The 21,984-nt window shown below is 42.9% G+C and overlaps 1 protein-coding gene and 1 long non-coding RNA gene across 7 annotated transcripts in view; one reads left to right on the top strand and one right to left on the bottom strand.

Annotated features, from left to right (window-relative positions):
- Positions 1–21,984, bottom strand: part of CFAP91 (cilia and flagella associated protein 91) — a gene marked incomplete at its 5' end in the record, with an annotated part of 35,161 nt that overhangs the window by 2,591 nt on the left and 10,586 nt on the right. For 2 of the 4 annotated variants that reach the window (XM_084500455.1, XM_084500453.1), the window contains 8 exons: positions 1,318–1,666; positions 2,514–2,717; positions 5,120–5,211; positions 6,444–6,592; positions 7,688–7,909; positions 10,745–10,891; positions 12,378–12,449; positions 16,126–16,242. In XM_084500455.1, the coding sequence (XP_084356581.1) occupies positions 2,527–2,717; positions 5,120–5,211; positions 6,444–6,592; positions 7,688–7,909; positions 10,745–10,891; positions 12,378–12,449; positions 16,126–16,242 (990 nt within the window). In that variant the 3' untranslated portion in view covers positions 1,318–1,666; positions 2,514–2,526. Of the gene's footprint in view, positions 1–1,317; positions 2,431–2,513; positions 2,718–5,119; positions 5,212–6,443; positions 6,593–7,687; positions 7,910–10,744; positions 10,892–12,377; positions 12,450–16,125; positions 16,243–21,984 lie in introns of those variants that run through there. The other 2 variants (XR_014686217.1, XM_084500454.1) reach the window with 2 other exon arrangements.
- On the top strand, positions 16,914–21,172 carry LOC311425113. 3 transcript variants are annotated; one of them, XR_014686232.1, is made up of 5 exons: positions 16,914–17,319; positions 17,441–17,506; positions 18,776–18,872; positions 19,035–19,142; positions 19,916–21,172. It is a non-coding gene; the product is annotated as an uncharacterized lncRNA (long non-coding RNA). The 3 variants fall into 3 exon arrangements; XR_014686233.1 differs by having other exon boundaries at positions 19,737–21,172; XR_014686234.1 differs by having other exon boundaries at positions 19,016–19,142; positions 19,737–21,172.

Below are 21,984 nucleotides of genomic sequence, written 5' to 3'. Positions count from 1 at the left end.
TCACGTTATCCTACCGATAGTCCTTTTTGCTGCTCAGAACTGTAGTTACTGCAAAAGGATCTCCTCTTTCCACATGGCAAGAGCCGTATCAGCAGGGAACTCCTGAGCCAGTCTGCATTTTACTCCAAAAAGCCCGATTTTTAGCCATTCTCAGTGCCCATGAGCTCGGTCCAGCCGGGCTCCCACACCTGTCGGGACGCAGAGAGGCCGGCTCCCGGTGGGCAGCTGGTGAAGGGAAAGCAGGACGAGGAGAATTCCCCCAGTGTTTCCACTTTATTTCTGCAGCCCTGGAGGCATCTGCTGTGTTTGGTTCGGATCCGGGCTCCTCCCCGGGGTAGTTCTGGTTCCTGCTAGGAGGGAATAGTGCATTCTTGTGCTGCTGATTTACGATCCCAGCTCCCTCTGGCTGTGCTCGTTTTCCTCCTCCGAGCACATTCTGCAAAGCCCGAAAAAGCCCGCACATGACCATTGAAAAGCAGCTTCCCGCAGGAACCCTGCCACGGCCTGCGGTCTGTATGCAACGCGATGTCATGTGGAAGAGATGGCTTCACCCTGGCAGCGCCCCTTAACTCCTAACAGGAGCCAAGACATTTATAGCTCAGCCCCTGCATAACACCCTGAGTCCCCTGCCCCCTCGCTGGCGGGCAGAGGGCTGTCTCCCTGGAGAAGACCGGGACGCTGCAGCCCACGTTCGTTCCCACACCTGTTAGAATGCTTCTTCTCTTTTTCAAACCACGTCAGACGGCGCACTGAGCCACCGGGAGGATATTTATTTCTACACGCAACCTCAGGAATACAGTAAATGCTTCACTGGATTGGTCTTCCTGTTCTACTCTTTTGCTGCATCAAGTTTTCCATGTCTCTCTTATTACACTGGATCTTGTGATTCATGTTATCCCCTCTCTTTCAACCAGGCTAAATTTGTCCAAGGTGGCCTGAGGCAAAAGAGCCAGTACCCTACACAGCTTCTCCTCCCACGCCGTGGAGAGTTTCTTTTTATGTTGCTGCATTTGCTACCTTCACTTCTAGCGACTAGCGAGGCGTGCCGGAGGCATTTTCCCAAATCCCCCAAACCTACCAGGCTCATCCTCGCAGAACCCTCACCAAAACTCACCTCCCAGCTCCGACTCCTGCTGGGTTTTGCAACATTTACAGAGGCTGCCTGCCCCCACCGGTCCCCCAGTGCCCCTGGTTCGGTGACCGAGAGCCCAGCAATGGTTTCATGGAGCAGCTCTGCTTCCTCTCCCCAGTTCTCATGTACAGCTCGGTGGAATACAGGGCTATCGGTTTCAGGGAAATGATGGAAGGACACAGATATCAGCCCATTATCACATTAGCATTGAGAGCTAACGCTGCTATTTATTGCAGGAGTTGTAGCCAGAGCACCAGTGAGTAAGCATTTTGGGTGTTTAGCCGTGGCTACGCCTGCCCCTCCAAAAACTGGCACGTCTGATGCTGGTATTGGCGTAAATGTACCTTTGAGTTGCTAAACCCACAGACCTGAGGAGTTTTGACAGGTGACTGTTTGAGAGCTGAGCAAGCCCCTGACAGCTCTCTGATCAGATGCACTGCGCTTGTCTGCAGCCTGCTGGTTTCTGACATCCTGAGCTGGAGCACCCCCGTGCTTGCAAACAAGGCAAAGCCAGCATCCTCTCTGCACAGCCCCCTGGAGACGGAAAGGCAGAGTGACTAAGGCGGCTCTAAGAAATCAGATTCTTTCCAGAATTGTTCTCAAAAAAGCAAAAAGAGGTCAGCCCAAAGAGCAAAATCTTTGAAGAAGCCGTAAGAGCTGCCTAATGGGTCCTTCACCAAGGTACACCAGCCCCAGTGTCATTCTGCTGTCACTTGGCTTTGGTTATTAGTGGCAGACACTGCCTGGTTGGCAGGAACCACTCTACGGAGGGCAGGAGCACCTTTTCTTTATGTGAGGATCTATGTGAGAGGATGATGCAAGCCCTGACCCCCATTAGTAGCTTGTCAAGGACGGTTTTCATTCAACCACAATGCTTATTAATAGTGGTGCTCACACAGCAAGCCACTCTTTGCTTTACTCCACTAAGGAAATCAGTGGGACAGGCTTGAGAAAAGACTCCCTGTTCGGTCTCAATGCAAAATTTCTCACTGCTGGAATATTTTTTCATTTAACATGATTGATAAAAGGAAATACCATCAAAAGCTCAGGTGCAGATCTCTGTTGGCCTGTGGCAGGAAGACAAACAAGGAGCGCTAACACTGGTCTCTCACTCAAGCTTCTCTTAGTAATTAGAGAAGGAAAATTAGCTTATGAGGTCCAGAGCTGGTTGTGGGGCTGGGCTTGGACTGGGGCTGCCACACTGAAATGTACAGAGCGTGGTTCCAGGAGAATATTGCTGGTGGGCAGCAGGAGGGACAGCCCAAAGGAGAGAGAGGTGCTTTTGCATTCTGGATGCCCTGTAAAAAAAAGCAAATATAATGCACTTCCCTCTCTTTCACCATGCTCTGAGCTCAGGTCACAGAAGGGAAAGGAGACTCACCTTGCTCATCTGTCTAGGAGGCTGTGCCATCCTTGTCTGGCCCATCAGAAGGGCTCAGACCACCACCTGTCCCAGCTGGAGGATCTCCCTCTATCCTGCTGGCAGACGTCTCCTGCTGTAGTGCCGGCTCAGCCAATAACTCTTCTGTGCTTCTGTGGATTATCTGATGGGCAGCGTAGATGTGCTTTCTCTGGGACTGCCTCACTGTGCGTAAAAAGAGGTAAGGCTTTTCCTTGGAAATGTACTGCAAAGCGTTCTCCCTAGGGGCAATGGGAGGGGTAGCTCTTAGCCCTTCTGCAGCTACGGAAAAGCCTATTTCAGGAAAAAAATCACGCCCTGCTAACTTTGGCTGAAAGCGTTCTACTGCCACCTAATAGCAGCAGCCAACTTTGCATTTCACTTTGAAGATGAGCTCCCCCCCACCACCAGTGTAAAGCATTGTGCAAGTGTTTCCCTTTCCAGCTTAGGGCATAACTGCTCAGGTTATCAGGCTTTAAATTAACTTTTTCCAGTGTCCATTAATTGCAGCAGGTTTCTAGAAGACTACAGCTGAAATCTGCTCTCTCCTGTGTTATGATTTTGCCTGCACTGAGAAAGAGTTTAAGTGAGACCTGGAGGCAGTACAGATTCATTAAGCCACCTGCCTTACCATCTCCCTTTTGCTACTGTAGGATTGTTGTTTGCTGCGTTTTATGTTTTTCAGCCGATCTAATATTGATGAGCCAATATTGGGTAATTCCTACTTTTATGCATTGGAACAGGAGAAAGAAAGGGGAAAGGAGAGGAGAAGAGTCTAGGTAACAGCAAAACAGTGATGGTTAAGGGAAAGCTAAAGCATAGGCAAAGACTGAGCTTGGAGGCCCTCAGATCTTTGTTACACAAATAGACTTGCTCCTCTGGCAGGCCAGACAACTGTGCTCTCAGATCACTCCCTGCTAGTTCCAAGGAAGGTGTGCGCTCAGGAATGTGCCAGCTTGATAAAACACACAGTTTCATAATGAATAATCTGGCTCACTACGGGGAAAGCTTTAAAAGCTGCCACAGAAATGCAGTACATTGATGTGCTCATGAGATCTAATGACATTCTTTGATAATATTCCCTTTGGATTTGTATGGAATAGTTACTGCTTCTGCTCCGCCGAAGGTCTCACCGTGCAGGAGATTTATGGCAGGGCCCGTTCATCAGAGAATACATTTGGTATAATTCAGCAAGCTCTTGTGATGGCTTCTGTCACAAGAGTATTGTGGCAAATTTCACCTGCACACGTTTGAAGGAGCTCTTGTACTTTTATCACCTATTGCTCTTGCTCTTCTTTTAGGCTCCATTTTAATTTTGCCTGCATCTAGCTCTCTTTTCCAGGCAGATCCACTCTAGCTGTCTCATATTTTGAACATTTTTTTTTTCCCTCTGCAGCTTGGGAGGTGCTTTGTCCATCAGCTGCTGTTTTATTTAAGCTTAGTATGTATTCCCTTCCTTGATGGTAGCTCTGTACGTCCAGAATCATAGGCCAGCTCTGGGTAGCCTGCTCTCCTTTCTGAGGCAGGCTAACCTGTGTGTGTTAGTACCTGAGCTGCAGGCTTCATTGACTAAAATTACATCATCCTGCTTTGGTAGGCTTGCAGAAGCAAGGCTGAGCAGAAAAGAGCTGATTTAAGCTTACACAGAATTGCCAGCTGCTGGATAGATACTGCTGTTGTGATAGATACACAAACCAGGAAGAAAGAGGTTTGTACAATTCATAGATGACAAAATGCGTTCGCATGATTTGTATTTTCATTAAAAATTAAAAAAAAAAAAAAAAAAGAAAGAAAAGAAAAAGCAATAGAGTGAGTGCCTTTGTTCTCAAGTCAGAGAAGTATAATAAGGCAAGGACCACTTCAGACGCTGCAGTGATACAACTGCTTTTCTTAAGTTATATCCACTTGGACTGGTTTAGTCATAGTCTTCTGAGTATGCAGGTCAGAGGAGGCCTCTGAGTTAAAAACAGCCATCCATTCACAATCCTCGATGTAATACACGGGTTTCCAGTGTCTTCCCCTCTCTATTTTGACAGGTACTATTCCATTTTGACTAAACAGAAATATCCTTTAAAATTGCAAAATTATCTCCTTAAAGCTTGATAACGCTATAGTCAACCCTAAAACCTTATTTTTGATTCTAGTTCTCAACCAACTGGGGGGAAAAAGCATGGGAAATCATGTAATCTTCCTTTCACAGATGGAATATATTTAAGTAATCTGCTTGGTAAAGAATTCTACAGATTTTACAAATTGCCATATTATAGACAATTCACAACCATGCTGCACTTACAGACCTTTTTCAGTTTGTTTTTTGGAGGTACAATGGATTTTTTTCAACACATGTACTTTTATTGTTGCAGTTGCATCAAATTGCATCAGATCTGAATTCAGGCCATCATTTTAAAAGACTAAAGCCCATGAGAAATTGGTGAAAAAGGATCAGAGGGCTTAACTTTCTAACTGCAGAGTGCAAAAGATGTATCTCAGAGAACTGCGATAACCCTCGGCACTGCATTTTTCCTTTCAGTGAGCTGAAGTGAGGAGGGTGAAGCAGTTGAGGAACAGCATAAAACTGGACTCCTTACCTTTTTCTCTGATAGAGGTTTTCTCAATCTCTGGGATCAGGAAAGCATAAACCAGCTCTGCTACAATTTCTTCTGACTGTAGGTGAGTTCGACTAAAGGACAGACGCATAGAGTGATATTAGTATTTTATAACTTGCTTTCCAGATTACCTCTGCAAACACACAACTCCCTTGTAAATATTCTCACCATTTCCAAGAGAGTGCATTGTCATGGCAGTAATTGTCAGCTGAGTCTCTGTTTATCCTCTAAACTGGTGCACTGTGATGGCAGTGTGACTACTGTCCTCTGCACTGCCCTGCCAATATGTTCAATACTGCATCGGGGAAGCAGTATTTCTGGGGGTAAGATCACCCTCGACTCCTCATCCTCCAAGGTATTTAGGAGCCCAGCTCTCACAGATGACAAACTGAGTTAGACACACACGTAGCTCCAAGGATTTGGGTCTTTCACAATTTAGTTTTTGGCCCTTTGCTGAGTTTGCTAAATTCTTCCCTTTTGTGACTTTGCATTTGGCTGGTCCCCATGTTCTTTTCCATGCCAGTGTTTGGTGGGTTCCCAATTGGCCCAAGGGCTGCATGCATTATCTACGCTTCATTCTCCCCAAGGATTTCGACATTCTGGTTGTATTCATCTGGTTACAAAATACACAGCTGCCGTACCATAGGAGAGTCACTGTGTCATTGGGATTTTTATGGCTCCGTTCCAAAAAAAAGAGCATAGAAACTGAATCGGAGGTTTGGCAGGTCCTAAAAAGTATTCACTGCCGATGCCCCAGCCAAACACAAGACTGTGGTGTTCTCAACAAGTTACTCTACCCAGAGCGCTTTGTCAGGCAGCCATCAATATGACTGACCCCCATGGAAATTGGCAGTTTCTTAAAGAACAGCCACCCCAGACTGAGACTGCTGTACAGCTGTATCTTTAGCATCTCTTTCAAACTGATTTTCTGTAGTACTTTAAATAAATGAAAAGACCAGTATGAATGGGGTATTGCTTTAGGCAGTTCCCAGATTCACTTAAAGCTCAGTCACAGCATCACATTGGCATGGAGAAGTCTAAAAAGGGTGATTCACAGATCCCACAAGAGATTTGCAAAGGGATTCTGGCGCATGCTGTATAGGAATAAAGCTCTGATGGATTTATACGTGTGTACCAGATAGTAATGGTGTGGTTCCCATACAGCAGTCACACTAAAGAGGTGGTCATGAACAGTACTGCTCTACCCTTCCTGGGTCTTAAATTATACATGTAACCACAGGTGCAGACAGTTAGGCAGGCTCTACACTGCTACAAGTGGCCTCCAGTGTGCCTTTTAAGAACATACCAACTTTCCATTTCATAAGCAATGTCATTGATTTCTACGGCCATTCTCTGAATCTCTTCCCTGGCTTGTTCTTCAGCTGTGTTCTCCATGGTACTCAGGATAATGTCTTCCAAGTAGGAGTCAATAGTGCTCTGCTGCACCTTCACCACCTGGAACAAAACACCAAGGTGTTATTCCTACTGCCTACTGCTTTGCTAAGAGGATGGACCCAGATTTCTGGAGAAATAAGAACAACAGGTTTTCACCAGATGCTCTTAATTTCAGGCAGACCAGCCTGCGGTTTGGTTTCAGAGGTGCTTTCTGTGAAGAATAACTTGTGTAAAATCCTCTTCTCTAATTATTCTATCTGAGAACAAACTCAGAAACAAGTTCAGGAAGGAACCAGTGTGAGATACCAAACTTATCTGCAGCTACAATTCTTCTGCAGCAGGTTAACTCTATGAATCCTATAGCAGTTGCTTCTTCGGTTCTCACGGCCTCCTGAACAACAGCTGCCAAATAACAATTGTCATTATTGGCTTCAGTAAATTAATCATCTTTCATTTAAGCTGGAGGAAAAAGCCTTCATCAAGCCAGATAAAGTAGCATGAATAAAACCAAGGTGAAATCACTGGTTTCCTTACAATGGATATAGAGCAGAGATTCTAGAAATAGATCTTTTCCTTCTGCTAGTGTTAAGGGCCTAAGCTTATTGCATTTTGACCCACCTTGATTGCCACTCAGAGAAACAGAAAAGAGGAAAAGACACAATTAAAAGAAAAATAAATGTGATTTCAGGCTCTCCTGGTATTAACCTCCTCCCACAAAGTTTGAAAATTATTGGTTTAGTCAATTAGGCTCCCACTCATTCTTTTCAGCTGGGAGAAATAGGCTTCATGCAGCCAGGAGCTGGGGAGTAGGAGCAGGACTATTCAGCAGTTATGGAATGGGGTAATCTCAGGACTAAGTTCTGGACTTCAGTTATGCTTTCCATTCTCATTGCTTCAAAACAATTCATCTTGTGGCACCCGTTGTTGTTGCAGTCCATTTCTGCAGGGCAAAATCTTTCCAAAATCTTGTTTAAAGGCACCTCTCCTGGGAGAGCACCCAACAGCTCTCCTGGACAGGCCAAGTTGTGACAAAACACTGACCCTAAAGATGAGTTAGGTACATCAGTGAAGCACTTCCCTTCCATCCAGCCCTTCCCACAAGCAGCAGGCAGTTCCCACAGGCTGCCTGCTGTCCCACCAGTCTCTTTCTCTTGCCTGTCTGAAAATCTCATCTTCCTCCTGCCGATGCCTCTCTTCCACTTGACGGCGTCCGCTCTCTTCTGCCTCCCGCATCCGCCTCTGCCTCTCAGCCAGCATGACAAAAGCATGGATCCTCCGCTCTTCCTGCAGCCTCAACAGCTCTTTGGACAGGAAATCAAACATGTTTGCCAGTGCCCTTCCTTCTTCCTGGGCCAAGCGGCTTTCCACTGATGACAGCTTTAAAAAAAAAATGCAAAGAATTGTGTTACAAACCTCAGGAATGTTTCTCCGAGTCCCAGGGCTGCCACAGGCATGTGAAACAGCTCTGCAACATCCCCTCACACCAACCGTGGGGAGCTTTGCATTCTTGTTTTACATGCACAGGCTTGGATTCTGCATAATGTAATGTTCCTGCGTACAGCCTCTGCTAGCATAAAAGGGCCAAAAATTGGCCAGTGTGGGGAGAGGCCTGCTCCTGTCGCACTGGGACACGCAGCTGCCTCCCTCGAGTGAGTGGGAGGAGATAAAACACTAGATGCACTGTATTCCTGCTATTATGAGCTGCTTTTTTGCCTGTGGGTATAATCAGAATAGTCACCATCTTTTAGGCCATCTTTTTGTTACTGGGGAACTGCTCCACTTCCCAGACCAAGAAAGGGGAGGTACAAAAGTGACAGTGAAATTATTTCAACCACATATCCTTCATCCTTCCGTGCTAAGCTTAGCTAGACCAGAACAGAAAAATAGGATCCTAAGTGGCAAATACAGTTTCTAGCATCTGGAAAGTAAAGCCTCAATTCTTATGACTCTGGAGTTTGAGTAAAGGTTTAGAAAACTGCACAATTTTGAGTACAGACATATTTTTATGCTATTTTGAAGATTCAAGATGTTTGTGACAGTTCAAAGCCACCTCAGTGAAATGGTACATTTTTGGTTGGACATTGATGATGCAACCAAAGAGATACAACTTGCTGAGGTAACACTGGGATCAAGAGACCCTGCTGATTCAGATATTGAGTTATTACCTAAAACTGTACAAGTTAAGTACTAAATGCTACAAAATTCAAAGCAACAGTAATTATATTGAGTTTGTAGATGTGCAAACGAGTACTCAGAATTCCAGGCAATGGAAAATAAGCAAGTCTGTGACAGAACTGAGACCAGAACTGTGACAGAACTGAGACCAGAGTCCAAGTGTTTGGCATTGCTGTGCCATTCACACCTTATTCATGCTTTATGGGTTTGGTATCTGTGATTGCATTCCAGAAAATGACAGGATCTACGGTACGTTCGTTATCTCTGGAGGACAGCAATGCAGTCGCTGCATCCCCTCACAAGGAGAGATACCAAGGAACTAACCTGCTTCTTCCTCTTTATTGCTTAAAGTGCTGTATCTAAAACCTGAGTGAAATGAAGGAAAACAACCCAGAAACTGTCCTGTTTTAGGATTTTGCTATACTTCAGCTTAGCAACATTTATCTTTCCCTATTCTATCTGGAATTTTAGTCTTCCTTGCGCAGAAAATATTTCTTGAAAAATGCCCCTTTTTATATTAGAAATGACAAAAAAACTGAGAAACCTGTGACCAACAAGAACTAAAGAACTGTGGAACATCAGTGACTCTAAAATAGGCACACACATAGAAAACTGCTGCACATGCATTCCAGAGTTTTATAGTTCAAAATATTTAGATTTGAGCCTTGGATTGTGTGCCTTCAGAATGTTGTTGTTGTTGTTTGTTTGTTTGTTCCTTAAAAAAAATAAAAAGTGAGAGCAGAGGAGTTAGATACCAGCAGAGGGGGATAGTGGCTCTCCCAGAAGGAAATTTTGAGATCAGAGGTCAGCATCTCTACCATTTGCTCTCTCCCCTTCCCTGTGAATGGTGTTATGATGTCTGAACTGCCTCTCCTTTACTCTTCCCTGTGCTTCCAGAAGGGAGGGAGCAATTTCAAGTTCCTAATGCCTAAGGATTTTTTTTTCTTATTTTCTCAGCAGATTAATCCTGTATTCTTGAATTCTACACCTGGGCTGCCTATGTATGAGGGAACATCTAGACATGATAAAGAGCAAACCACAGTCGCCCCACTCCATTTTCACTGAGATCTGTGGAGAAATTTTGTTGCTGTCCACCCAGCAGGAAGCAGCAATTCGACATCATCTCGGCCAGGCCAGTGGCGAGTAGATGCTGTTATCATAATACACAACCTGCAGAATTGCTTCACATCTGGTCAGTGAAACACCAAAAGAGTGGTAAAAACAATAAGTAAACCTGCACAAATGTGGGAGATACTGCATATCTGAGATGCATTCAAGTCTGGACAAAATTTCCTTATGATGCATTCCAGACCAGCAGCTGCCATTTGATTCATTTTGCTCTGGAAATCCACTACCCTCCAAGGAAATAGGGTAAGAATTTGTGTCCCCGACTCTCACAAGATTCTTGGTAGAGGATGGGGCCCAGAATTTCCCTGCGTTCCAGAATAGTGGCAAGTACACCACTATAACACCACTGACAAGGTCCTGGAAGTCTCAGTCCCTACCAGACTTACAAACTAAACCAACATTGGTTTCTCCTGTGATGCTTTCTGCCTGAGGAAGAGCCTGAAGGTGTGCCAAGGTAGAAAAAGAACAGGGGAATGACACAGCAGAAACACACATTCAGTAAAACATCTGACAGGTGCAAGTGACAAGCATGTACTGCGATGCCAGGTTACTGCAACAAACAGGCTGAAATGGGGGTAAATTGAGGTTCACCTGACAGCGCAGTTTGTTCAGAGCCCTGTAAATATAAATAAACAAGTACAGCCTGGGCAGCAGCTGCGGTCAGGGCGCCTCAGTCTGCTCAGAGCTGCTCTGCAGGCTCTGGGGAATCTCAGAAACATTTTTAGCCCCTCAGGTGTTCAGTGTTTGGTCTGTGCAAGCAAAGTATTTGAGTTACTTGGAGTGCTTTCTGTACTGTGGATAACATAAAACATAAAGGAAATTAAATGTGAGAGCGCTGGTGCTGCTGCAAGCAAAGAGTACCCCATTAGAGGAGCGTGGGGAATCAGCCTCCCCGTTTTGTGTGCCAACCTCGTGCATTTGCAAGTCACGCTGTTGCTGTAAGGCCTGTATCGTCTGCTCCTCTGCTTTCAGAAGCAGCTGTCCGTCTTCATGGAGAGCGTGAGTGGTGCGCAGCTCTTGGATCAGTTCCATCCGCTTCTCCTTCTCTTCAAACATCTTTTAAATAAAGGTAAGCAACCAGGCAGATTAAATGGAGAATATATTCTACACGTTTTGCCAGCATCCCATCGTCGGTGACAGGAGCAGAGGCTGGCACCTCCTCTGTGCTTCCCCTCCTCAGGGAGTTGCAGAGAGCGGTGGGGTGGCCTCTCAGCCTCCAGGCTGTGGGGCCAGCTATTCCCAAAACCTACCCTGCAGCCGTGGGGTAAAGCTTGACTAAACCTTGCTGCATGGAAGATGAAAGCTGTGACTTTCTGCCATGAGGTATAGATGACGCCCTGCTACACTATCACAAAAGATGTTGTTGTTGTTGTTGTTGTTCTGGTTGGACTCACCCAGAATTCAGACCGCTGGGATGCCAAACAGCAAAACCAATGTGAAGAGAACAGGTAAATAGCCTTCTGGATATCCTGTTATACCAACCTCAGCATGAAACCTTCCCAGTGTGAGCACTGCTCTTTTTCCTCAGGCTTAAGCTAGACATCCCCTGTTTTAACATCTAATGGTCTCTGACCTTCGTCCTGAGGGAGTCCAGCAGCAGTTCAAGGCAGTAAGTTGATGGGGAGGTTGTTTAAACTGCTGTTGTCCCTACTACAGGTTTATGTTTTAGGAAATTCCTAAAAATGATGGGACATTTCATGACTCTCAAAAACCTTGTGGAAGTCAACAGCCTTGACTCGAGCATCCTTCTCACAGATCACTGCAGAACTGGAGAAGTCTTGGGAAGCTTAAACTCCACCTCAAGCCACTTCCACGGTATTGCATTGTTTACTAAAGCTCAGGTCAGGGTCCCACATGGGAACACTTCACAGGCATTAAACAATTAGTGCAAGAGAGAGTATCAATGAGCCAGAAAGCAGCAGCAGGCTTGAAAACCCAACCCTCTGCACTGGTCTGATCAAAAGTGACAGGCTTGCTGAATGTAAAACCCAAGAGGCATGGCTATCCAGTTAATTTTTACTTAGGTACAATTCTCCTCCACTGGAAGCAGAACAATGTGTCCTGCACTTGCTGGAAATGGTGGTGGTATGTGTCAACTGTTTCTCACCCAAGAATTATCAGCTCACCATCACAGGTAGCTGTGAAGATGGTGGGAAATACAAGCTGTCCTGCTGGCATGTGAGAAGTTTTATGCGCCTGGGATCTTAATTAATAAGCATAATTAAGGCAAAATGTACTCACAGTCCAGATCTAGTCTAGAATTTGCTATTTGATTAATTCTACTATGAAGCATCTAATGAAACATCTGAGTGTAGGGGATGGCAGGAACAGGGAGACACTCACAGGTGTGTAGGAACTGTAACAAATTTGGGCTAGAGAGCAACGATTTCAGCCTTGAAGGACTTCAGAGGACATATGGGAGGATATGCTGCATAAGCCTCATTACCCTTGATTAGTTCTGGGGAATAAAGACTGCAAACACACCTTCAGTCATTCCCACCACCATTCTGCAGACAGACATCAACAAAGAGACACAAAATACCAAGTTCTGAATAGCCCTTCCTCGGAGCAACTTCTGCAGACAGATCACTGCCAGTTCTATTTCCTCTTCCTCCTGCCAAAACAAAACAAATAACCACACAATAATTATTTATTCTTTCGGAGATTGAGAGTTCTATGAATCACCCACCTAAATATCAAAGAGTCAAATTTGTATCCCATTTCTCAATTGTTTCTGAACGCTATCCTTCTAATTTCTAGGGAAAAGAAGGTAAGTCAGAGTAACACATACTTCCATGTTTTGTAAAAGGTGGGGGAGCAAGTCTATATAATCTATCCGAGATTTTAGAAGGTACTAGAGGAGTACCTAACAGTAAGAAGATATTGATGGAGAAAATGACTGTATGCATTGAAAGTACTACTTGTCGCTTGACCGAGTTGGCAAAATGAGCATCAACTACATGAATTTACAGGTCAAGACACCAAGACGATAGAAGAATTATTTAAGGAGGTGCAAGAGAGCTGTTAACCATAAAAAAGGGGATTAAAAGGCAACATATACCATTTTTCATCTGATATTTATGCCAGTGGTGACCTTTATCAGAGTAACTCAGTAAATTTAAGGCTCAGAAAGTGATAGTTTAGAAGTAAAATAAATTAGATTATATTGCAATTGGTCTCTTTGAGAATTTTACTGGCCTAGCATTGTGTGACTGATACCAACTTGGAGGAATGATTTAGTGTAGTGAGAAAGAGAACATGACCACATGATAAGAAAAAAACAAACAAAAAAGGGCTTATTTTAAATAGAGGAACAACTGGCATTTTTTCTTACTGAGGGGGTCTTGCTGAGTTGACAGTAGCAGGAGAGGAAAGTCCATCAGCTGCCTGGCAAGGATTAAAAACAAAATCTAAAAAATGAAAGGAGGTTGTTGTTGTTGTTTTAATAAAAAGCCCGTAAGATCTGAATTGAAATGTGCTATTTTAGAAGTGCCAGGAAGAGTGTGGGATGAGAGAAATGGTGTAGGCTTGAATTTTTCTGTTTTTTCTTAGGTGTTGCAGATTAAGTATTCCAAAAGCATAAGGAAACATTCCTGCCTTTCCATACCACCCAAGAGGAGCAAAGCAGAACGAGCCAAAGGACTGCCTTATGATATTGGGTGTTCTTGTTCTCTGGAAAGAAGGGATGAAGTCCAGTAGAAAGCTGAACTATGCCATGTCACCTGGCAGCAGAGGTAAGCGAGGCCCACAACCCCTTCAGGACAGAATTCTGGACGTGGAGACTGGCACATATGCTGGACAGGTAAGGCAAATTACTGCAAGATTTAGCCTAACTTTTTGTGGGGTGCAATCTTCTGTACATGGAGTTGTATTGTTCAGTGATGTAAATGATAGAGGAGGGCTCTGCAGAGGGATCTGCATAGGCTGGACCCATGGGCCGAGGCCAACTGTATGAGGATCATGAAGGCCAAGTGCTGGGTCCTGCATTTGAGGCACAACAACCCCAAGCAGTGCTACAGGCTGGGGGAAGAGTGGCTGGAAAGGTGCCCGGCAGAAAGGGACCTGGGGGTGTTGGTTGATAGGCAGCTGAACATGAGCCAGCAGTGTGCTCAGGTGGTCAAGAAGGCCAACAGCATCCTGGCTGGTATCAAAAATAGCATGGCCAGCAGGTCTAGGGCAGTGACTGTCCCTCTATATTCAGCTTTGGTGGGGACACACCTTGAATATGTGTTCAGTTTACAGCACCTCATTACAAGAAGGACATCAAGGTACTGGAGTGTGTCCAGAGAAGGGCAACAAAGCTGATGAAGGGTCTAAAGAACAAGTCTCACAAGGAGTAGCTGAGGGAGCTGGGGCTGTTTGTTTAACTTGGAGAAAAGAAGGCTCAGGAGAGACCTTACTGTACTTTACAATTACCTTAAAGGAGGTTGTAACAAGATGGGGATAAAACTCTTCTCCCAAGCACCAAGTGATAAGACAAGGGGAAATGGCTTCAAGTTGCACTAGGGAAGGTTTAAGTAAGATGTTAGGAGAAATTTCTTTACTGAAAGGGTCGTGGCTGCCCAGGGAAGTGGTGGAGTCAACATCCCTAGAGGTCTTCAAGAAACGTGTAGATGTAGAACTAACTTAGTAGCATGGTTTAATGGTGGACTTGTCAGTACTAGGTTAAAGGTTAGACTAGGTCATCTTAGAGGTCATTTCCAACCTGAATGATTCTATGATTCTACGAAAAATGACTGGGGAAGAAGTGTTGAGGAGGCCTGCAGTAGTGCCTCTGTTCTCTCCACTTTCTTTCATATCCCTTGTGGTCCACATCACCAGCCTCCCACCCTGGCATGCTTTCCTTTTGAGGTCCACAACGCCAGCAGGAAGAGGCCGGTAAAGTTAGCAGTTGGGACTCGTATCCATAAAAGGCAGGAAGAGATGCACTAATGACAGAGAAGAGCCTTGCTATTAGTGCTCCTCACTGCCAGCTGGAAGGAGAAACCTTACTTAGATTCTGCAAGGCAGGAGATGTTACAGAGATGCTCTTCAGTGGCTGAATTGCCCTGATTTTACAGATGGAGCTTCACTGCAGAGATACACTCTTTTATGTATTCACTTACAAAGATATTTGAAAATAAACCAAATGTTGACAGATTTAACTTAGGTGGAATTCTACTGTGTTGGAAGTCTTTCAAAACAAAACAACAACAACATAAAACACACAAACTGTGGTCTGTAAATAGCCTCAAGCATGACTGTAAGTGTGGGGATAAATCCTCCTGTTTTTTGTCCATGTAGCTTAAAGATCTGCCAAACTGCTGTATCAAATAGTGGTATCTGCCACTGCAGTACAATACCTAACACTTAGGAGTTAGTAAAAATGCTTTTTGCTGTTAGTAAAAAGCTCTTCCCAAGGAGATGTGGTTGTTTCAGTCATCTTAAAATGGACCGTATAAAACATAGGACATCATACTGTGCAATAATGGCATGGATGATCTAATAAGACTTTCTCTTTCTTGCTTTCATGGTTGTATAACCCTCTTAAATTCACAGGTTTAAATAGTAATTGTGTCTGATTCTTACTGCATCATGAAAATAGTGTTAATAAGCAGACAAAGCAATCCATTGGGGCAAACACCTCTTAAACACATTATTTCAAGAAAGAAAAAGTTGCAGCTCCCCTAAAAATTGTTTTTGTTTTCCTACGATATACCACAACATGCATTTACTGCTGTTCTGATCTCTGCAGAAGAATCATTTTCTGTGAACTGTCAATTAAACGGATCACGCTCATCAAAGACTGAGTCCTACACAGTGATTAGAGCTTCACTCCAGTAAATTAATGAAGTGCGTGTGCAGTGCTAAGCACCCGAAGTCTCGCTGACTTCAATGGGACTAAACTTAATTGCTCGCTGGATTATGATAGTGTTGTCAGATCAGAAGGACGGAAGGCACTGAATAAATCCATGTTTGCAGAGGTACGTGATTCCGCCTTTTTGTTCTCAAAGAACAAGGGGACAACATGCCTACTAATTTATTTCTTTATGAATAAAACTGACTTACGGATTTGGCCAACAGATCATGTAAGAGATTTTCATTTCTTTGGTTATTAATATCCTTAAAGAATACACAAATGAGAGGGTCTTAAGGTGGCTGGCTATTTCTAAGACAAATACAGATACAGAAGTTAGATAAAACTAACTTCTTTCCTTCCCTGGGCATTCCTTTAACAACTAGGAAGGGAACAATCAAGGATCAACAGGAAAAAAAGAAGTGCTACAATCATTTACAATCATTCCACTTACAACTGATGGTTTTTCCAGAATTGGAGTGGGGGGCCGAGGAACAGGCTTTTCTATTTTTTCAAGGAAGCGAGGGGGCTTCTTTGGCTCTTCGACTTTATTCTTCTTCTCCAATAGTGCCTGGAAGAGTCATACAATTTAATCAGAACTGGGCCAGATAGAACAAGACATCAAGGCCACTCCTGCAGATGCTCACTGCTCCTGATCACACTGACTCCAGAGGGTTGAAAGTAATCTGCATTTTGCAGGCTTCTGCCTTCAATTTTCTCATTTGCACAACAGTTGAAAAACTGAACAATTGCATAGGGCAAGTCACCTAAAATTAATCCAGAAGTTCTACGAACTTGATCGTTACCTGTTCATTTAGTACAAACTAAAATAATACATTTTTAAAAGCAGGTTGTTGTTTTTTTTCATTTTAAAATGGGGCTCTCATTGAACCAATTAAACACTGACCCACCTGCAATCAGAGTTAGCGGTGTATGTTATTCTTGCCTTATGCAACAATAAAAACATCAATCATTTTCCTATGATGGAGGTAAGATACTTTCAAAATGTGAAAAATGGGCAGAAATATCACAGTGTAATTGCAGTTTGCACATCAGTACAGAGTGGTTGTAACTTTTTGCCTTTAACTATTGGTGTGACGATTGTTTTTGTGGGTTGAAAGTGTTGTGGGGTCAGGAGATTTCACGAAGGAAGTCACAGCTTTGTGTTCCTTCCTCTGTGAGGTATCTTTGTATGATATACTGTTACCACACAGGGTTGAAGTAAATGATCCAGGACTCCTTCCTTGCAGAACATGCTTTGAAACTCTTCTCTGCCCCGTGGCATCCAGAGCAACTGCATCAGTGGACTAAGGGAGAAAGGGAAGCTGACTGGCCTGAGATTTTCCTTCTACTGGGAAAATCCACAAGTCATTTAAGGCAGATTTTATCCTGCTTGCAGCTGTTTGGTGGCAGATGACAAAACTTGTCAGCCAAAGGAGCTGGAATTGCCACCTAGGCTTCGGCCACTTTAAGACATTTTCACAGTGCTTACAGAGCCAAAGTCCTGCCAGCTGCAAGCTACTTAGAGCAAGATAATCAAATAATCTCCTCCAGCTGCATTGCAACACCTGGCTGCTGTAGGACATTTCACTGCAGCTTGCAGGAAGAAAGGGAAGAGAGTACATGCATCTAAACTTCCTTCAAAAATGTAATCCTACTGCAGCATCACTTGGATCTGTAGCCTTTATTACAGAAAGGACAAACATATTCCAGCAGGGAATAGTTTATTTTCTCTCTCTCTTTTTTTTTTTTTCCTTTATTTTTAACAGAGAAGGCATGCTAGAAAGATATGCTCAACTACAGTATTTCGGCAGGGATGAAAACTGGAGAAAAATGTAAGAAAAAAAATCTCATGCTGAATTTCTCTCTCCAGCAACACAAAATTGATGGCGCTTGCACTGAATTTAATTGTAAAATTAATAAGGTTTTGAAACTACAGTAGTCATTGTATAAAACTCCTCTTGTATATTGGAGCTGAGCTTTACAGCTAGGATTATTAATGGCTCCAGAAAAGGACAGGGATTTCTAGGTGGAGGGCATAAAATGCTTTATTACTGAAAACTTCTGAAACGGACCATGTTAATAATGCAAGAATCAAAGCCTATAAACTGCTTATAAGCCACGTGAAATGGTTACAGCTGAAAAATGTGAAGAGATTTTCCAAACCGTTTCTTGTATTTAATGACCTTACAGCTCTCTGGTATGAAGATTATAGTACTGCTTGCTATGATTTATAAGGTGTTTTGCATGATGGGGGAAAAGTAAGAGAAAAAAGCACTTGTAATTGTGATTATTTTCAAAACAGTGGCTCCTATGTTTATTAATACAATGTTGCATTCATAAGAAGTTTTCTAGTAATACCTTATCCTCGAAAAATACTTCTTGTTAACCAGAATTACAACTTTTAAAGGCAGGAAAATATATGAGCACTTCTGACAAGAGGAAGTTTTTATAAAAGTAGACTTAAGAAATAACTGCACTTCCCAGAAGTGGTGTTAAGTATTCATGTCAGCACAAGCTCGTGCCTGCTTGGTTATCTTTCCAAATTAAAAACTGGTTACCATTTGCTTTCACCAGTCTGAAGTTTTAAGTCATTTTAAGACTTCAACATACAAGAAGAAAGTATGTTTTTTGCATTAACAGTTTCTACCTAACTTAACAAATTACCGTTTTATAAATAAAGAGACCAGAACCGAAGAATCGCTGAACAGTACTTTCTTAAAGCTTATCAAAGGATGAAGATGCTAAATTTCTGAACACGCTTCATATGGCACTGCCTACAAATCATGTGTTGTTTTTTTTTTTTTTTTTTTTTTTTCTGAGTTAGAATATGTTATTTTTTTCAGGTTCAGAGCCATGGTATAATCTGATAGGGTTGGGCAGTGAAGGTCCAACTAAATCTTCCAACTCTTTTTCATTTTCCTGGTGAAAGCAGTGAAGAGGAAATGGCACCCCTGTGTTTGGCCATACATTTTAGCTTTTTTGCTGGCTTCTGATGGAAATTGAACTCTTGACAGGATAGTGGCTTGAGAAGCAACTCTCCGTTCAAAGAAATACTTCCTTAGATTTCTTCATTATCTTCTCTTTAATCTTCTTTTTCGCAGGACAATGTGTATATTTTTATGTATAGCACACAGTATACGGGCATGTGTCTCTTCCTTTCTGCCCATGAATGAGGACAGTGAGATCACCAAGGACAGAGTGAGTACCTGCTTTGCAATGCAGCACGGCTGCTGCATCTTGGCTGATCGAGACTGACATAATAGCTCCTAGAGCTTGTCTGAGCATGAGCCAACTAACACTGCGCTGGAGATCTGTTCTTGATGCAGTAACTGCTTGAACAGGTTTTCCTCCCCTTTGAAGCTGGCACAGATTTTCTTCAGAGATATTCTTGGCCCTCCTATTTCTCTGCCTCCTTCCAGCAACGGGATGAAGAACATAGACGTGATGAGAGTTGCACTTAATGCTGAGGTGAGAGATTATTTGTTCTGACATCATCTGGATCCAGCACTTTGAAAACACCTGACACTTCATCCCCACCTTGAGTCACCAGAGCATCAGAGGGTTGGCTTGAACCCACGTATTGCTCTGCACTGGGATTTCTTCTAGTCGCTCCTCTGTTCCTTGATGTATTCAGTTCCCGAGCTGCTTTTCTTTCCTAGTAATTTGCTGTATCAGTACGCTATCTCTTTCTTCAACTAAATTAATGCCTTGGATTTTCACTTAAGGCTGTCTATATAATGGCTCACTTATACTGCTTTAATCACTGTAATCTCTGCTGGCTAAGAACTGGCTTTCCTTGTCCTTTTAAAGATCTGGCTTAAAATACAGCTCATTGTTTTTACTGTAAATCCCAAGCCACCCCTGTTTCTGCCATGTTCTCTAAAACGAGAACTACTCAAAGAATACTGAGCATACGTTAATACTCCTGCAAAAATGATTCAGGATACTCCTCTAAAATCACTTCTTTTTTGATTAGTTTCAAGTCTGGAAGAAGCTATTATTCTCAAGAGGACACAAATCCTTTTTGTAGTTCTCTGGATCCTCTCTTGTCCCTTTTTACAGCCTCTAACCTCAGGGAAACTCTCAGTATGGTAAACCATGAGGTAAACAACGAGGAGGACTAGGCCATCTTGCCACTTACTTCACCAGAGAAGCGAGCCTTGGAAATTTCCTGTATTAAAATGATTTCTTCTGATGCTAAGGTCTAGCATTCCTCCTCTGTTTGCTACCTTCTTCCACAGATTAGCCAGGGAAAATAAAAGAAGCTCGTTCCAAAGCCAGATGACCGTGCACTCTGAATTTCCTAGAGTTCTGCTTCATTTCCAGGATTATGGGAGAAAATGTCTAGATGGAGAGCTAGGACAGTACCCAAAAGAGGCTTTTGAAGAGATAACTGGTCTAGCTGCTTGGCTATAGAAATAATGCAAAGCAACACAGCCCTTCTGAGATGATCTCTAATTTCCTTTCACGCTCTTTGTGCCAGAGGAGGTTGTTGGCAGGATTGGGACTGCTTGCGCCAAGTGGTCAGGCAGCTGTCCTCTCAAGTGGTAAATTCTGTTAAGTCAAGTACTCTGCAGCCTTTACTGCCCGCTTCTCGACAGCACCAGTAGCTTATGAAGTAGACCTGTCAAAGAGGCTCTGCTAAACCAGAACATGCACAGCTGCCAAACTTGAGAAGCAAAAGACTCCACCCAGAGAAGCAATCAGTAGCATAACCACAGAGCTAAAGAGCTAATAAGGGCAGTAACACTTGCAGACCTGTAAGCTGACTGTTATGATAAAACAGTTTATTTTCTTGTTGCTCTGAGCAGAAAATCTGTTTAAATCTAACAATGGCTGAGGCAGTCTGGTCTTCAGCAGTGTCGCTACCTTCTGCATCTCTGAATTGACCAGTTTGGTGACTACTTCTGTACATCTAAAATTGGTAGTTAAATGTTGCATGGTGGATTTGTTATCTTCATCTGCAAAGGAAATGTTTTGCAATTTTAAAAGAACATACGTTTTTCCTTTTTGTGGAGGTGAAATGAGTATTTGTTATACTAGCCCCTCAGTTAAAGGCATAAATCAAGGTATGATTTATACCAACCAAATGATTGATTACAGAAGAAAATACCCAGTGTTGTCCGCTTTTGTGTTCAGCATTTCATTCTCTTTGGCTATCAATTTTTCTTTGAGGAGACATTATTATGTAAACAGCCAGCATTAGGGCATACTTCTTATCAGTAACCACAGTTTAGGCACTCCACTGTGGTCTTTCAAACCATGAAAAGTATTTTGAACAAACAAAACACAATTGTTGTAATTGGATTTCAGCCCTGAAAGCTCAGGCTAACGTTCTGCTGCCTGTGAGAGCTGCCACAAATGTCATGACCATGATTATATATAGTCACTGCTTTGATTCTACATGAAAAACACCCAAACTTAGAGCCCTTCGATAGTGCTGTGTCATCTTCTCTAAATCTTTAGCGAACCAATGTCCTTAGTTCTTGAACACTTCCTGTAGCACTCAATATTTTCCTTGAAAAGTTCCCTTCTGAAAAACAATCAGATGCAATGCTTCATCTTTCACGAGATCCAGTGGAATTTGGAATAATATTGTGTTTTCAGAACAAGATTTAAATTTAAAATTCATTAGCAGAAAGTCACTGTCTGTATTGAGTATTACTACATTACACTAAAACAAGAAAGCTATACACATAATTTCCAATTAGGAAATACTTCTTTACTAAAGAAAGTGTAAGTGAAAGTTGCCCAGCTTTACAAATTAAATTAGTATTTTTCAGAGATGCATCGTCGAGCAAGAATAGGCTTGATTTTAAAGAAAGGTAACCCTCAACAGGATCATAAAGAGCACACTTAAAAATACGTGCAATTTACAAATATTGTGATTGTAGATGCAAATGAGGCACTTCTTTCCTCAGTGGTTAATTGCATATATGGGCACCTTATTTGCATGAACAGTTGTGATAAATTAAGATATGCAAAACACTGTGGTCATGTTTGCAAATCAGATACTGTTGTTAGGGAACAACAGTGATATGCAGCCCCTATTCTGATCCAATTTCATGAGTGGGGTCATTTTAATAATTTTTTGCTGCAGGTGTTTTTACAATAGGTACTTAGAATGTACATTTTAAATATGTAAAGAATTTTTGAATATGACTCCAGATTCGATTTCCTTATTTATTAGTAGTTTGACAGTGCAACAAGCAGGCCTACCATAAGTGCATGGGAGAAAAGGGAGACAAATTTTTAACTGACATAGTATGTTCCAGTCCAAATACTTGATCTGTAGGGATACAGAAGCAGC

This window comes from Aythya ferina (genome assembly GCF_964211825.1).
Source record: "Aythya ferina genome assembly, chromosome: 1".
NCBI lineage: Eukaryota > Metazoa > Chordata > Aves > Anseriformes > Anatidae > Aythya > Aythya ferina.
This window is presented reverse-complemented; position numbering and strand designations above follow the sequence as displayed.